The sequence below is a fragment of the Drosophila serrata genome, unplaced genomic scaffold, assembly GCF_035046125.1.
Source record: "Drosophila serrata isolate PLE 108 unplaced genomic scaffold, ASM3504612v1 contig_160, whole genome shotgun sequence".
Taxonomy (NCBI): domain Eukaryota; kingdom Metazoa; phylum Arthropoda; class Insecta; order Diptera; family Drosophilidae; genus Drosophila; species Drosophila serrata.
In genome coordinates this window covers 698,081-715,660 of record NW_028257058.1, presented here as the reverse complement: position 1 = coordinate 715,660, position 17,580 = coordinate 698,081, and the positions used below count along the sequence as shown (strand labels likewise).

The following is a 17,580-nucleotide window of genomic DNA, read 5'->3' as shown; positions in this document are numbered from 1 at the left end:
TAGATAGGACGAACTAATAAAATATAAAAGGGCTTAGTAACATAGGGGTCATTGAATTTATTCGACCACCGTTTAATAAATCCAAGCATACCCCTGGCTCTATTCACCATAGACGAAATTTGATCGATAAAGTCAAGTTTAGGGTCCAAGCGGACGAGCAAATCATCAACTGAATTAATTATTAAGATCTGTTTGCAAATCCGACTGGCAGGCCACGTCTTTATATTGCACACAAAGCTTGACGTCGTCAGCGTACATAAGTACTCTAGTACTTAATAAATAATGAAAACAATAACGGACCCAAATGACTACCTTAAGGGACGCCAGAAGTAACCCTGAGAACATTAGATAACATATTTTAAAGGCTTGACTCCAACTAAAAAGATCCACTGGGAATCCCATTAAATCGAGTTTCCTAATAAGAAGGGAATGGTTACCAGAGTGAAATGCTTTACTAAAATCAGTATAGATTACATCTGCCTGAAAGTTAATATGGAATCCCTTTATAATATAGGAAAAGAGCTCGAAAAGATTAGTAGTTGTTAATTTTCGCTTTATAAAACAATGTTGATATGGTGAAATAACTGATCTACAAAGGTGCTGCAAATGGAGTTATTATTTCTTAGAGATTCCTCTATAATTGTTGGCATCCGATTTGCTCCCTTTTTCGTGGAGAGGAATAATATACGATTTCTTCCAAATAAGGGCAAAGTGGGAGGTTTCTAAGGATAAGGTAAACAATTTCAAAAGAGAAGAAATTAAAAAAAATTAAGTTCGATTTTGGGTATGACGTAGGAATAAGTCTGAATTAAATCCGATGAGTTTGAATACGTTGCTTGAAAAAACTGCGAAAAATTGGGGCTATTGCCTAATCATTATTTTCGGTATAAAACTCTTTTGGGTCTTGTGAGAACTGGACCCAGCAACGACTTATATCATATAGCTGCCATAGAAATGATCCTTTACTGTAGACGAAAATATTGTGAGCGTATAACTGAAACTGTAAAACTATAAATATGTTAAACAAGCTGGCTCGGCGAACTTTGTCTCGCCCCTAATTAATGTTTTATTTAACCCCATATTGATCATAAATCACAGATATTTCAAATTACTTTGTAATTTATTTGAATTTCATCAGTTCAGAGCGGTTTAACAAACTATATTTTTTTATTTATTTTCCGGTGCAAAAATAAACGACGAATACGGCTTTACAACACGGGAACATGCAACGTACTGACCATGCGCAAAAGAAGGATATTGAAGTTTAACCCCAAAGACATTCAACGATTGGCCTTGCGATTTCTTGATTGCCATTGCAAAAACCAACGGAACTGGAAAAAGAGATGAGAGAGGAGATGCTTGCCACCAAACGAAAACGCTCCGCTGAGAGTGCCATAAAGGACACTCCGGGAAGCAAGCGGCAACGCGTACCTAAGGAAGCAGGGCCTCCCTGAACGCGGGAAAAGCCAGAACAAGAATCGCGAAGGGCAGTGATTACACGGATCGTGGAAGACCCTGTAGCGCCCATGCCCACATTTGATGGTGCCGGGTGGCTAAATTTGGCCAAAATCCTAAAGTGTATGGATGACACGACGAGAAAGTGTCTGACGCAAACGGTCTGCCAGATGGAAGCACTGTGTGGTGGGGCCGAGCTGGAGGTGGTGGACAGGAACTTATCCCATCCATTCCAAAGGCGAAGGTACTCTTCCCCTTTGCTATTCAAGGGGACCGAGCGCTGAAGCTGCTGCAGTGTCAGAATCCGAATATTCTAAACGCAGACTGGAAGGTACTGCCCATAATAAGTCCGTTACCCAAAAAGGGGGGCCAATTGGTGGTTCTCCAGATAACTAAGCTAACCTTATCTCTTATTACAGCATGGATGTCCTGACTGTGGTGATGCTACAAAGCAAGAAGAAGCTCTTACTGGTAGCTTCTTGTTAAATGGCAAACGACAGGCCAGCTCCATCAGATGAGCTCAGGAGCCTCATAGAACCCAGCCCGAAGGACCAGCAACTGCTTGCGCACCGCAGGGTGTGGGGGAGCCCCTATATAAACGATAAATGTGAGTAAGTTTTAGACTTTATACTTTCAACCAACTTATATATAGCAAACGTGGGGGAGGAACACACCTTTGCAGGTCCCACCTCGTCAAACGTGCTAGATATAACATTCATAGCGGGATAAAGTACTATGGTGTCAGAATAGAAAGTCCTCGAGAGACCATCCTTCTTTGATCACAAGTACATACTGTTCCAAAACGAATTCGACACTCTCCAAAATTAACTATTTTTTAGAAACCCCTGGAATACTAACTGGGGAAAGTTAAAAAAAACAATCGCTAATCGCCAATCAAGAACAAAGGAGTGGACCAGACCACCCTGGTGGAACAGGAATCTTCCGCTCCCATGCAATACATTTTTCAAAATCGGCAAGCAGGCAAAAGATGATGTATATAAGAATAGAAAATTCTGTTAAAGTATTACAAGATGAAAATACGCATTGCGTAAAGAAGCTTTTGGGGAAACTTCTGCTTCAACATTCAGACCCAAAAACGGCTAGACTCTGGAAGTTGTTTTCGAAGCATACCATACAGAGTCAGCTCAAACGTGACAACTGACAGCACTAACGTACGCTCACTTCTCATGTTGCATCTCCTAACAGATTTAAAATCCTCTAGAAAAATCCACCGTGCTATGGAATCCTTCGCGAGGAAAAAACCACCATTACTACACGATACAATTACGAAGGTAGTCCCTTCGGCAGTCAAAGCGCTCGGATTTTGCTTCAGTGCGTATTCGTTTGTCGTAGTGAAAGGTTGTGTGCGGACAAAAATTGTCAAGCATTAACCCTTATGCAACATGACATTTAAAAAGAAAATCCATTTTAAGCTTAGAATATATTTTTAAATTAAGAACTTGAATAAAAAAGGCTCGTAACACAAAAACAAAAATAATGTCTTATTTGCACTTTAAAATTTTTATAAATTAATATATAAAAAAATTTTCTACTCGTTTTAATTAAATTAATTGTCCCATACATCATCAAAGGGTAGCTGCTGCGCATGCAGTCAAGCTGGGTATCACCATCAACGGCAACTGCAGAAAATGTGATGAATCTGAGGCAACCGAAACCCTAGAGCATCTCATGTAAGTGTAAGTGTAAGTGCCCGGCCCTAATGCAGGCAAGATTAAGATACCTAGCAAATGCCGCCAAGAGGACGCCAGGTGAACTTCTTGCCTTCGCAAAAACCACCGCGATCCTCAAGGATTCTTTAATACCACATAACATTCTCCAGTTCCATAAGATAATAACATCCTGATAAATAAGGGCCATACTGGCCTATGCTTGGCGCCCCAAGAGGGCCCTCCCGTTCAACCTTAGTTAACTTAAAGGGGCTGAAATGTCTTCTTCTCTTCGTTGCAAACTTCTGATAACCTGCAACAATATAAAAGAAGAGCCAACTTCGGCACCTTTCGCAGATTGCAATTGGGTCATTGCTAATCGATCAATTTTGTCTTAAAGAAAAAAAAACTATCAGAAGGTATTTAAAACATTCATACATATGATATAATAATTATGTTTTAATCAATTTTAAATCTATATAACATCGCAGAAAATAACTGTATGTCACTTTTATGTTTACCAATATTGGTTATATTATAATTATATAAATTGAAAAACAATTCTACAATTTATTACAATTACCTCTACCATTTTTTCTTTTTTACAGTTCAACACTCAGTTCTTGACTTTCTTTTGCTTTGACGAATAGTTCCCATAGCAGCTTATTGACATATTAACCCGATTTATGTTATTTTAGTCAAGTCTATTTTGCTCAGAAACACATGGCTAGAATATCTTGTTTGTCTATGCTGATCAAGAAAGGTCAGTATAAAGGCGGATCGAAAAGAAAATGTTGATATGGTGAAAAGTTTCACAGTGATGTGGTTAGTGAGAACGGTACTTTGAATTAATTATTTATTTTCTCATTGTTTCATATCCAACGCTCAACAATAGTGTACATCGACGCATGTCCGTCAAATTAGCGTCGATGAGTTAGCGTCGAAATGGAACGAATCCATTCCAATATGGATTGTTCTCATACGGTCACTTTAAACATGACAGCTTTGTTGACTTGGAATATTATAGGTAAATTAATATGTCCAATAATAAGGCTTCAAGGTTTTTTTTCTTGTTATTGCAAGATATTGCCTTAACTTTAAACAAGTGACAACGACTTAGGTGTGTGCATTAGCCTTTATTTGAAAAATCATAGCTTTGTACATATAAACAAATTCAAACATGTATGTTTAACTATTAGATAGAAATCTTACGTCGTACGTCGAAGTTCAATGGCTATTTCTTATTTATTTGCTTATATACAATATGGGAATTCAATAACGTTTTAAATATAAACACCAAAGTATTTGTACAATCAAAATCAAAATAACTACTATTTTATTGTACATTTTATTATTTGTTATATATTTTAGTTAAAATAATTAATGGTTATAATATATTATTTCTTACATATTTTAGTAATAATAAGAAACAGGCAATAATGGGAAATTGCTTGAAAATAAGCAACACTTCCGACGACATTTCACTTTTGCGAGGCAATGACGGTGTTAATGGTTCAAATATTGAAACACAGGAGCCAGTAAATCATGTAAGTAAACATATGTATGTATATAAACAAATGTATATGCATATGCACATCATGTACATCTTTAGAATCATTTTTCAGTTTCCCTATGACTCAATGCATACTGCATACTAAGTAAACATGTATAATTGTAATTTTGTCATTGCAGCAGGTTGAACAATATCAACGCGTATTTCACCCTACGACCTCCTCCGCTTCCGTATCCGTAACACCATCTATCATTCGACGACAACAAAATTTGACAGAGGACGAGGATCACGTTAAGCTGGCAAAGCGTATTGGTTTAATGCAACATTTGCCCATTGGGACATACGATGGTAGTTCAAAAAAGGCACGAGAATGTGTTATCTGTATGGCAGAATTTTGCGTGGACGAAACTGTGCGCTATCTGCCTTGCATGCATATTTATCATGTCAATTGCATTGATGATTGGTTAATGCGAAGCCTAACATGCCCGAGTTGCTTAGAGCCCGTCGATGCTGCCTTACTCACCAGCTATGAGACAACATAGCGTCAATACACATATACATACATACGTCTTTATCAATTTTACTGTTAGTAGTTGACAGAAAAAATCACATTAAAAACTATTTTCCAAGTTGGGCAAATATTATAAAAATAAATTATTTTAGACTTGAAGTATCTATTATTTATTTTTCGCTTTGTATCTGTTTTTATTCGATATTTGGCAAATATGTATGTAATGTAAGTAATGAATGTTAAGCTCTAGTATATGTACATATGTATATACCAATTTATACATATTTTTTAACCAATTAAAATATTTATTTTATTATTATAAGCATATTATAAACACATAATACGAAAATATATAAATATACGATTTATAAACCATTTGTTTTTATTTTTTAAATAAAATAAATAACAAGCAATGATACCAAAGCGAACTGTTAGACTATTATTTTTAGTGGTATTTTAAATTCATAGCCACGTCCTTATATATTATACCCTTGTATGATAATATACTTTTGGCATTTCCGAGCATTTACATAATATAAGTCCTGTGCAGGATTTGGATGGTCCTTTGCAGGACATATTTTGTACCCAGCCATAGGTAGACTGATTATTATATCTCTATTTGTTGATGGCACTGCTCCAATAATCGAATCCTCCCAGACAGGTAATATGCATGATTTAAAGCATTACAATATATATTTAACAGTTCCAACATTACACCGTTTTGATTTGATTCCGTTGCCCGTCAACTCTTCGCTTGGCTGCCACGAAGTCTCGAAAGCTGACGGTATCCAAATGGACGTCAGCGTCAGCGCCCGGCAATCGTTTTGCAAGCACTGCAGTTTCGGCCACCGTGCGCCAGTTGCACCGTTTCCATGTCATTCTATTGCCGCCTTCGGAATCCGAAGTTCGGATATTGCAGTTCTGTCTCGGCAAGGAGTGCGGGGGACAGGTGGACGTATATATATACTTTTTTTTTTAAAGCGCGGTTCCCACGCCGAACTCACCGAGAGACGCCCAAGACTTTTTTTTTGACATTACTTTTCTGTTTTGTAACTACGGCAAAGTTTTTTTTAGCAATTGTAAGGATACTAAAAATCTTGATACAAAAATGTGTAAATTTAAATAATATAGTCAATTTACGGCACGATTTTGTTTTTATTTTAAATATTTGAATCGAAACTCACAGGTCAGATTTTTCATTTGTTCGCGGGTTTGAATGCTGGCTTTGCTTTTTGTTTGTATATAGTACATATTTGTTTTTTGATTTAATTTTGGTATACAAATATTTTTACCAACAATATATGAACAAGAATTTATAAAGAGAGATAAGCAATGCATTGACTTAATGGTAATTTTTTTTGTTTCTGTCAACTACTGTTTTTGTGTATCGTTCGCTATCCCTTAAGTTATCCTTTTGTCATTCCTTGATAAGCAGTCGGGATTAAAGTTTCGATATTTATTCTGAAATACAGGCTATTGTTGGTAATTAAAAGATAAAAACATTTTTGTGATTGTGGCCAAAATACATTTTTTTTAGCGATTTGATAATGTACCGTTCGTCAGCATTTACATATAAATATTTAAATATTCTTCAGTTCGTACCAAAAAAATATATATATAATCTTTAAAAAACATATACATATACATAGACAAATAATACTGGTAAAATGTATTAATCGTGCAAAAAAAAAACTTCCGAAAATCGTACGAATATGCCGTTCGGCATCCTGGATATGTCCATATGTAAATGTTTCACATCTCTCTTGGTAAGTTTTGGATTGTTTTTTCATTTGGCCGAAATAAGGCGTTTTCAAAAGAACATATTGCAACCTTCAAGGGTATACAAAGTTCGGCGTCCTGAAATTGCCTTCTAAGAACTCAATTGCATTTTTTTAATACTTACTTAAGTATCCGTTAATTTTTAGCGTAGAATAAATTAATAGATTTGCATTATTTTTAAATCTTCACTCGCTTTATTTTAAATGTATTGAGTTACAATAATTGATGGCTTTTTTTTTTTTTTTTCGATTACATTTTGAGATTTTGTGTGTGTTGATAGGATGTGATTACGATCATTTATTTTTATATAATAATTTAATAAACTTGAATTTTATTTTGGGCACAATCATTTCTAATCTTTCTTATTTTGTAAAAATTTAATTCTCGTTTTATTATAAATTTTTTAGAAATCCAATTAGGAATATAGTTGTCCAAGTATCAGATGTCAAGTATCTTGTAATTTACCTTCTTTATGATAAGCAACTTTTTTAAACATATTTAAAGCAGGATTTGATTTTTTGTATCATAAAAACAGATTTAATATATAACATAGATATACACAGAGTTGTCACACAGAAATGAGAAAATACTTTCAAAATTATTTAAAAACGTGCGAATACATTTTGTAAGGACTTTTTAAACCGCTTTTCAAGTGATTCCTAAATGTATACACTTTTTGCCATAATGTGAAAAGGTCCATATTTTTTTCATCAGAAAAAATTATGTGTAGGTTTTGTATTTATGTTTGAGTGCGGGTGAATCTTTGAAACGGCGGCTTCAGTGTTACCTTGCCGATCTTTAAAACCGATTTCAGTGTGACCTGTCCGTGCGATAAATCTCATTGCTTTATATTAAACTGCCGTTTCAGTGTGACTGTGCGATGATAAGCGTTCGACATCGATTTCGGGTATGGTCAGCTCATCGGGTATATTATCTGCATATTCAATGGAAGACGTTTCCGACAATCGCTTGCTCAGCGATGTCTGCTTGCGCAGTACCTCAGCCAGCGACGTATTGTTCGTATGATCACCATAACGTGAATCTAGGCCTTGACGAAAAGCGTTCACCACACGAATCTAATTCACAAAAACAAATTAAATAAAAAATGAAGAGAGAGGAGAAAACGAGACACAAGAAAGAGAAAACAGTGACAAAAAATAGACGGAGAAACTACAGTAATATATAATAGTAGAGCAGCATTTTAATTTGTGAGTCAGGCTTTTAATATTAATTTAAATGCAATTTCAAATACACAAACAAGTTCTGTTTAAGAATAAACACATGGCCAAGTTAAGCACTTATTAACATCATATGCAGTGTATGTATGTATGTATGTATGAACCAATGCAACATAAAGTAATAAATAATAGCATTATTGTATTATGTTTAAAGGCAATAGTTGTTTTTTCCCTAGCTTTTATATCAGACGGAACGAGTAAACACAGGAAAAAAGCAATCTACAGCTTTTGATTAAGTAATCACTATTAATTTGAATCACTTTTATCTGCAATTGACCCGATCATAAAATGCATTCACTTAAAAAATACTCTTTAAATATCATGCAAATTAAACTATGATAGGACAAGAAAAGGATCTAGAGTAAATAATAGAAATACTCAATTTTTTAAATAAAGTAAGAATGATCAGTTATCAATATATATTTCTGACTGAAATTATTTCGGTAAACCGAAATGGTTTCAATTCTATTTATTCTATACAAATATATATGTCTTGCAATTTATTTAAGAAAGGTGTGTGTATAAAATTCTTCTTTTTAAGAACATAAATACAGACATACATTATATCCTAAAGTATTTTTACTCCGGCTCCAGATTTAGAAGATCCAAAAAAGTACGGTATTGAGAGGGTAAAACTGTTTGTGAGCGCGAATAAGTTTATTCTTTTGCGATGAGAACGCTTTCTTCACTACTTCTTCGGCATTTTTAAAGCGCAAATGTTGCGGTCATACTTTGTTGACCCGGCTCTTTTGAAACTTAAGACCATTTCAACATTTATTGCTTGGGTTTTTATTAATTATTGTACCATAGCGATTGACCTGCATTCTAGCAGTACCGCCTCCCTTGGACAGCTCCCAGACGCCTTAATATTATAGTCACCTGGAATACCTGTACAAGGAACTTAGATGATTTGATACGGGTAGATCGGTGTCCGGTTCATGAAAGAACATGGTAGTAGCACCCATCGGGTCAGACCAGGAAGAACATGGTCTACGAAATCGTCCTGGCAAATGTCTGACGTTTGATAATCTGTTCCAGCAAGTAGAGCTGTCGAGCCATCCAACTTCCTAGTATATTTAATTTCGTTTCTCGTACAGGGCTTGAAAACAGCCGTTTTAAATTATTTGCATATCGCTCTTTCTCACTGCTTGAAAACGGTGTTTTACGCTCTCCATACCGTGCTATAGTAAATACATTTTTTTGGTAATGCTGTGTAGCAATGCTGCCAGATCGCTAACGCAAAAATTGCTTAGTTCGAACAAAAAACCGATAAAAACGGCCAAAAATAGTCTATTAAAATTTACTTTTCAAAAAGTTATACATATATTTAAGAAAAAAATATCAATTGCTAGAAAGAAACAACATTTTTGTATCTAAGTCAAAATGAAAAAAAAATATATATACAATTTGCGGATTTTATACTATTATCATATTCGTTTCAAAAAATATACGCTCGACTTTAGTTTTTGACCATAGAAATAAAAAACTATTTAGGATAAATTCAGCCCAACATTTTTTTGTCGTCCACACAACGTAATTTTAAAATTGAATTCTAGTTTCTTCAATGTTTTTAAATCCAAAATACTTGCGAGTCCATTCTTTAAACTCGTCGTCTTAATGATTGGCTTCACGAAAATGTTGCTTATACATTTTCGGCATCTTTACCTCCACATCAAGTTAATCACAGTAATTCATACAATCGAGTTAAATACTAGTTCCCATACCTTTTTCAAACCTTTTTAATCGGAACTATTTCACTCAAAACAAAAAGGCATACAAAAATTACGTAAATTCTAATGAAATACATCATGAATAGTTTTTTGCAGTAATATAAAATAAAACGGGTAGCTAATAGCATTAACAAAAATTTAATTTGTTTTTAACGTTTTCAGATCTAACCCCTAAAATGCTAAACTGGCAGCACTGCTGTGTACCTGATAAACTAACAAATCTTAATTATTAATACAAGGAAGCTAACTTCGGTACGCCGAAGTTTGTATACCCTTGCAGATTAAAATTCGATCACTAGGAATAAATGCAATATTAATTATAAATATTTGTGTTAAACAACAATGAAGTAATACCTGCTTTCAGTTCATTCACCTATACATATTATATTTACAGTTTTACATACACATTTTTACATTTTGCTCTATTTTTAACGATCGTTTGTATGGCAGCTATATGATATAGTAGTCAGATTTTTATAAAATTTGACACCATATTTTATATTAATATATAATATGGCTAAATATGAAATCTGTTCAAAACTGGAAGAGTTTTTTTTCTACAAATTTTCCGATCGTTTCGTTCCTATGGTAGCTACATATATGATATAGTCGTCCGACCTGGCTTATTCCGACATATGTATATACGAGTAAGAGTATTTAAAAGACTAACAAAGTTTCATTGAGATATGTAGCTTCAAAACTGGGGGACTAGTTTGCGTAGAAGCGGACACACGGACGGACAGACGGACATGGCTAGATCGACTCGGCTGTTGATGCTGATCAAGAATTTACATATATACTTTAGTTCGAAATTACTCTTTCAGTGTGTTCCATACTGAAATTATAATACACTGCAAGGGAATAATAAGGGGATCTAACGCGTACCATAAAATATAGTATTCACGTATGACTCTCGAAGCGGACAGACTTTTGCATACTTTTATTATAATTTTTAGCGTTCTAAATGTGTTATATTAGTATTATATTTTGTTATCAATTTAATTTTTTTGTTTTTGTTTTAATTAATTGAAATAATGACAAAATATAATTGTAAATAATAATAATAACATTTTTTAGAAGTCTTACAGCTTGATCAGTGTTGCTCTTGCTATAGGGGACCGGTATCAAGCGTTCTTGCAATTCGCCGCCTATTACCTTTAAGGATTAAAAAAGAGAAAGATAGAAAAGTAAAAATATATAAAACAATAAATAAATGTGGGAGGAAAAGAGAGAGAAATAGATATATATATGTATATAGATATATATATATATATATATATATATATATATAGAAATAGAATTTTTAAGTTGTTTAGCAGCTACATTTTTGTTTGGTTTTTAACATTACATTAAGCAAATAAAATTAAGCTTAAAAGATGAAATAAGAAAATATATATTTACTTTGCGTAATACACAGGTACTTCTTTTTTAATATGTGTAAGTAAAGGATAGTGTATTTATTCTAAATTCTGGTAAGGACATGAAAGTTTTGTGTTGTAATTTCATTCTTGAAATATAAACTACGTGATTTACTTGCAATATAACCTAGACAAGATTTTTAATCTTCGCATAATTCCCAATGAAAATTCCTAATTTGTTTATTACCTTTAAAAAAAAATAGCGATGAAAAAGATACATGTATATTCCCAAAGAAAATTTTTCCTGAATTATTAGTGCTAGGAATTAAAATCCATATTATTAAATAACAGATTACACCGGTAAACTTAGTCTTAAATTCTTAAAGTACTATTTTTGCATTTTAAATTTGTTGACGATGTATTGATATTATTCCAAAAATTTCAGAGTGTGTCGAATTGGACAATATATATGAAAAATAATTGATATCAATTTGAAATACTATATCTTGGATACCAATTAAGATTTTTCGGAATTTAAAAACTGTATTTTGAGGGAAAAAACAGTACTCTAAGCTCCCTTACCGATCCTTTCTAAAGTTTTTTGGAAAATTTTTTTTCTGGCCTGTGCTATTTTTTGAGGACCAAATCGATTTTCTCTGAATAGGACAAAAATAGGTATTATTTTATGTTTATATTAGAAGGCTGCAGATATATGTATATGTATATACATAGGCTTTGAAATATTTTACTACTGTTTCCACTTCAAGGATCACGTGTGAGACCGGTTTCTACACGTCAAAGCCAAAGTAATTTTTAACTTTGTTTTCTTTGTAACCAAAAAAATTGGAAATAAATTTCGATTAAAATTTATTTGCATTTTAAGCCATACTCACATGAACCAAGAGAAAAGAAACAAGGAAAATAAAAAGAAAATGTTAATTTGGATTTTGGTTAGTACATGTAATACATAATAAATTTAATGTTTTTGTAAAATTAAAAGTTAATATTAATACATTTCCATGCTTAAAATTTTTCAAATGACATATGTGTATGGATAGCCATTATTAGTTACTAAAGAGCACACATTTTGAGAAAATATTAAATTAAATCAGGCCAGATACAATCGGATAATTATTAGCTAATTAATTGTATTTCCGTTTGACGAATATAGACATTTATAATTTTACCGGGCATATAAAAATATTGCTTCAAACTAAACCGCGGGTCGAGAGCTCTACAGATTTTAAGGATTTTAAAATAGAGATGGAACATTTTTAGTTGTTTTAAGTTATGTATATGTATATTTTCGAAGCTGTATCAGAATATCATGGTTCAGTCGTCTCTTATTGGGTATTATTCACGGAATTATTAAATTCTGGACTCAATCGAAATATAAACTTAAATTCAAATCCAACATGAAATTGTGCTTTATATTTGTTTTAATTGTTTTTCCTGAAGCAAATATGTAAATTTCGAGCTGGAAGAAACATCGATATAGCGATATTTTTACCATCATTGAGGAGTTTTCTCGTTTTGTTTTTATTTTGCTTTAATCTCTTAGAATAGATAAAAATAGAAATAAGCGTTTATAATAAATTCTTGAGTTAAGACAGCCATGCTTGAAAAAAACCAGTAAAATAAAAATCTTTTAAGCAACACAACTAAATTAAAATGTATAATAAAAATGATTGCATTACAATTTAGAAGAATAAACCAAATCGAAAGGAAAACATTTCGATACCTCGATGTTTGTTTCCCAGCTCTCTACGTGCTAAAATTACTATTTAAATTCGAGTCTCATTCTGTCCATTGGAATATTTTGAAGTTTGCTGTTGGATATCGCTTTTAGTGTTATTACAATGGCTTTGCTGTTCTTGCAAAATGTGAGCAATTTCTGAAAAGCTTGGCAGGGTTGAGGAGGAGTGCGGAGCAGACACATTAATAGAGGGGGGTTGCGGCGATGTACGCTGCTGCTGTTGCGGATCTTCGTCAATGTAAGAGATATCCGAAGGCAGCGGCTGCAGTTGCGGTTGTGGGTGTGGGTGTGGCGGTGCCTTTGGCTGCTGAGACTGCTGCTTGTTGTAATTTGGGCTCAGCAGGTGGTTAAAACTGTACAAGGGGTGGCCCCCAAGGCCGCCCGAACGTGGACTGCGTAAGCTATGCAAGCTGTGCATCGATCTCCGTTCGTTTAGGTCTTCCAATGTCGAGCGAAAAGCGCGAATCACACGCAACTGAAACAAATGAAATTAGACAAAGAACAGAAACAGAAAACGGTAAAACAGTAAACAAAAAGATAAACTCAACGAATCAACGAAAAAATTGGCAATACAAGTTAATAAAAATAATTATAATAATAGGCATATATATATATAGTACAGTCTAATAATGAATAAAATATGCATGTATATGTAAGTATGTATGTATATTAGAGCTGTGAGAAATCGATTTTACTATCGATACTACTTCTTCTCAACCTAATCATTAAATGAAGCTAAAGCAAAAAAGGTAGCTAACTTCGGCACGCCAAAGGGTGTCTGTATATCTTTCAAGATTGCAATTATTATTAATACAATATAAACTACATATGCTTACAACGAAGAAATACCGTCTTCCGAATTTTATAAAATTAAAAACGAAATTGTAGAATAATACAAAATGGCAATATCTAAAATTAGATGAAAATATTTTGAAAATTGAAAGAGCAATAATTTGTTTATAAGATATAGTAGTCCTATCCGGCCCGTTCCGAGTGAGAGTATACAGAAGACTAACTGCAAAGCTTCATTCAGATAGCTTCGAAACCAAGAGGCTAGTTTGCATGTGAATGATCGGACAGACGCACACGGTTAGGTGTACAGTTGATGCGATAGTATCGTAACAGTTCAAAATGAGTGCCTCGAAACATCGAAAAACATCAGTGGCACCAGCATTGATATTGTACGGCTCTAATAAATAGTTATATACATATGTATGTATGTATGTACATGTAGCTATAATCATATTGAATTGTAAATATTTATTATGTGTATATTGAAAATTTTTAATGCTTACATATAAGAATACACCAATAATGCACACAATTCAAGTATTAAAACAAAAATAATTAAAAAATCGAAAAAGCTGACTTTAAAATATAACAGCAATTACGAAATATGTTGGAAAGCAAAGCCCCTAAAGGATGGGCCGGGACAGACAGAACATTTTTCACATTTTGAAACTCTTTTATATTTAAAAATCAAAAAAACCGGGTTTCTCTTATATGGAATTGTTTTTTATCGCTATGCTCATTGAAATTACACATTTTTTTAATACTTAAATTTCCTAGACGAAAAGTAAGAAAAAAAAAAAGGAAGCTAAATAAGGCATGCCGAAGTTTTTATACCCTTGCAGATTGCAATTCGATCACTACATTCATTACATTTAATTAAGTTTTACAGTTACAGTTTTACATTCATAGTGTTGCATTTTCCTCTATATCTAACGATCGTTTGAATAGCAGCTATAAGTTATACTCGTCCGATTTTAATATAGTTAAAGTCGAAATTATAGATTTATATAAAATAACTAAATTTTACATTTGATAAATATATGTTAAAAAATGAATGATTATTTTCTCGATCGTTCCTATGGCTGCTATATGATATAGCAGTCCCATTTATATTAAACTTAAAACGAAATTCTAGAATACTGGCTATATTTCAGATTCAATGAATATATGGGCAATTCTCCAGAAAATTAAAATTAAAATAAAGTCTTGGAACATGTTTTTTTTTTTTAGTTTGAATGCGTACGAATGTCGCATTCGACATCACAGAATTGTTCATTTGTTGATAGCTCAAAGATTTATAATTTTTAATAGTATTTATGTCTAGAATAATACAAAAAGGCTATATTTGAGGAAAATCCGGTGGAATCTTAAAAAGTTACATATATACGAGTGAGAGTATACAGAAGACTAACTGTAGATAGCTTCAAGTCAGACAGACAGACAGACGGATAAATGGCTAAATCGACTCGGCTGTCTATGCTGCTCAGGAATATATATTAAACTAAAATTATAATACACAGCAGGGGTATCAAATTGTTTTTAATTCAAGCATACTCAAAGACGAAATCAACTATGAACCTTACTATGGGTCCCATTCCCATACAACTTAATTTTTAGCAACAGTTCACTAAAAATGTATTACAAAAAAAAGCAATGCATGCGAACAATAATTAGTTTAAAATACAAACAGAAGCAATAAGGGTGCTAAGAATACAAATGTAAGTAATAAAAACATTCCATTAGAAGGCAAAGTGGTCTCGCTTTTACCATTTACTAAGAATTTGTTATTTTAAAAATAGTAAAACAACCACGCAGTTTAAGCAATACTAACTTAACACTTGGAAAATAACATCCATAACGTAATAATACAAAATAAGAATTCATTATATTAGCATACAATGATTTATTTTAGGTATTGGTTTAAAGAAGTGCTTTGATTAGTTTGCAGGGTCGTTCTTTAACTATTTAAACGTGGCTTTTATTTTCAACATCTCGCAAAGGATGACAAACGACGACTTCTTGTACAGCTCGCATTATTAAAGAGGGTCTTAAAAGTATCGGCTACTGTTTAAATGGCGAACTAATTACGAGTTGCCAGATCGTTTAAACCGCTCCGGTTACGCCGCGAAAGGAACCTGCCTATCCTGCCTGCGAATCCCACATTTGTATAAATAAATTAAAAACCATTTAGTAGGAATTTTAAAGCTTTCACTGGGGGGGGGGGGTGAGTTAGGTTAACTCGATGAAAACGAACATTGTTAAATAAAAAGAATAAATAATAAAATAACAAGAGTTAAAGGTAATCCCCCGCGGTGTACATTCTACCCCTGTACAGATATGTATGTACATGTGCATACATCAGTTTTGAAATGACTCACTTATTACTCTTATTTTACGGTTTTTTAAGAATATAGATTAATTCAAACGGTGTTTTACTGGTAATTGCTGTGAAATTTATACTTGTATAAATGAATTGTATATATGTATATATGTATTGTACAATGTGCCAGGAACAACCACTAAAATTTTTATTTTGTTTTGTTCGAGGAAAATAACATATGAAAAAAAATTGGTTTAGCTTTAGTTATATTGATTTGATCAGCTAAACATATTTTGAATACTGAACCGGTTTAAATTTTTTTCTTGTTTGGCAGCTCATTACCAAAATTAAGCCTATATTAAGGGAATTGACAATGAACAAATCGATGAATAATAATATTCATAAAGGGAAAATAGCTTCCTCATTGCCTAGGAGCAAGGATCCTCCAACTTAGCTTTAATCCTTATGCATCAATAAGCTTGGATGAACAAGAGGAAGATGATGTAATTAATGAAGAATACAAAATCCGACTCAAGGATTACACAATGGAATCGCGCAGGTCGCCAAGAAACACGTGGAGAAACTTCTGCTTCACACCAGAAACGGCTGAAATACGGAAGTGGTCATCAAAGCAACCTACCATACAGAGTCGGCTCCAAGCGATGACAAGCAGTGGACTGAGGGCAGCAAAGAGGCTCACCTGCCGTGGATGGAACAATTATTACGGCACGGTTATGGTATCGATAACTCCAGGAGATATGCAAGTGGACCGACAAGGTAGGACTCGGTATCATTCGTTTTACCAAGAGAGCTGCAAGGTACCACTATGGATCCACCAAAAATCAACACAACCAGGCTGGCCAAGAGCACCAAGAGCAAATGCCAAATAATACAATACAAGCATTGTACTAGACCGCAAGCTGGCATGGAAACCCAATGTTCTGGAGCGGTTCAAGAAGATGCTTAGCAGCACATAGGATCTTTCGCTCGCTCTAATGGACTGGGTCTATATATCAACTCTACTGTATGGAGTCAGGCGCTGGGTCAACGCGGGCACTGCACTGAGCATCAGGAGCGCTGAGGTCAACACCTACACTCGGAATAAACCCCAGCGAGGTGCACAACGCCTGGTTGCAACAGGAAATCAGTTGAATTGGTCGAGTTATGATCAGTACATCTGACTACATGATGTTAAAGCAACACCACTCCTCAGACCCGAAGACTGGAAAGCGGCTCAGGCCCATGCTGAAACCTCAAAATGTATATGAGACTGTCGTATAAGCTGCCATGCCAATGCGGCATATTGGCTTTCCACCCATCAGGGCATCGATTGCAAGAAGACCGCGGACGAACTTGTAAAGGAAGAAAGAAAGGAAAGAAAACGTACGCGTCGCCCTAGGAACGCTGCAAAGCGAGTTGGAGAGACGGGCAGACGCACGACCTAAATGCAGATAGAGCAGA

General features: G+C 33.9%; 2 protein-coding genes across 36 annotated transcripts in view; one reads left to right on the top strand and one right to left on the bottom strand.

The window, feature by feature from the left end:
• The first annotated feature begins 1,945 nt into the window (after positions 1–1,945).
• Positions 1,946–5,518, top strand: Rnf11 (Ring finger protein 11). Of its 4 annotated transcripts, none has more exons than XM_086826549.1 (3): positions 1,946–2,062; positions 4,540–4,669; positions 4,815–5,518. In XM_086826549.1, the coding sequence occupies exons 2-3, from the start codon at positions 4,562–4,564 to the stop codon at positions 5,175–5,177; spliced, it is 471 nt and encodes a 156-aa protein (XP_086682675.1). In that variant the 5' UTR covers positions 1,946–2,062; positions 4,540–4,561; the 3' UTR covers positions 5,178–5,518. The 4 variants fall into 4 exon arrangements, with proteins under 4 accessions (XP_086682675.1, XP_020809895.1, XP_020809896.1 ...); XM_020954236.2 differs by lacking the exon at positions 1,946–2,062 and adding an exon at positions 4,012–4,149; XM_020954237.2 differs by lacking the exon at positions 1,946–2,062 and adding an exon at positions 4,081–4,242.
• Positions 5,519–7,096: 1,578 nt separating this feature from the next.
• PMCA (plasma membrane calcium-transporting ATPase 3) overlaps positions 7,097–17,580 on the bottom strand; it is a 41,660-nt gene continuing 31,176 nt past the window's right edge. For 14 of the 32 annotated variants that reach the window (XM_086826514.1, XM_086826522.1, XM_086826523.1 and 11 more), the window contains one exon: positions 12,191–13,482. In XM_086826514.1, the coding sequence (XP_086682640.1) occupies positions 13,036–13,482 (447 nt within the window). In that variant the 3' untranslated portion in view covers positions 12,191–13,035. Of the gene's footprint in view, positions 8,002–10,979; positions 11,049–12,190; positions 13,483–17,580 lie in introns of those variants that run through there. The other 18 variants (XM_086826526.1, XM_086826534.1, XM_086826530.1 and 15 more) reach the window with 3 other exon arrangements.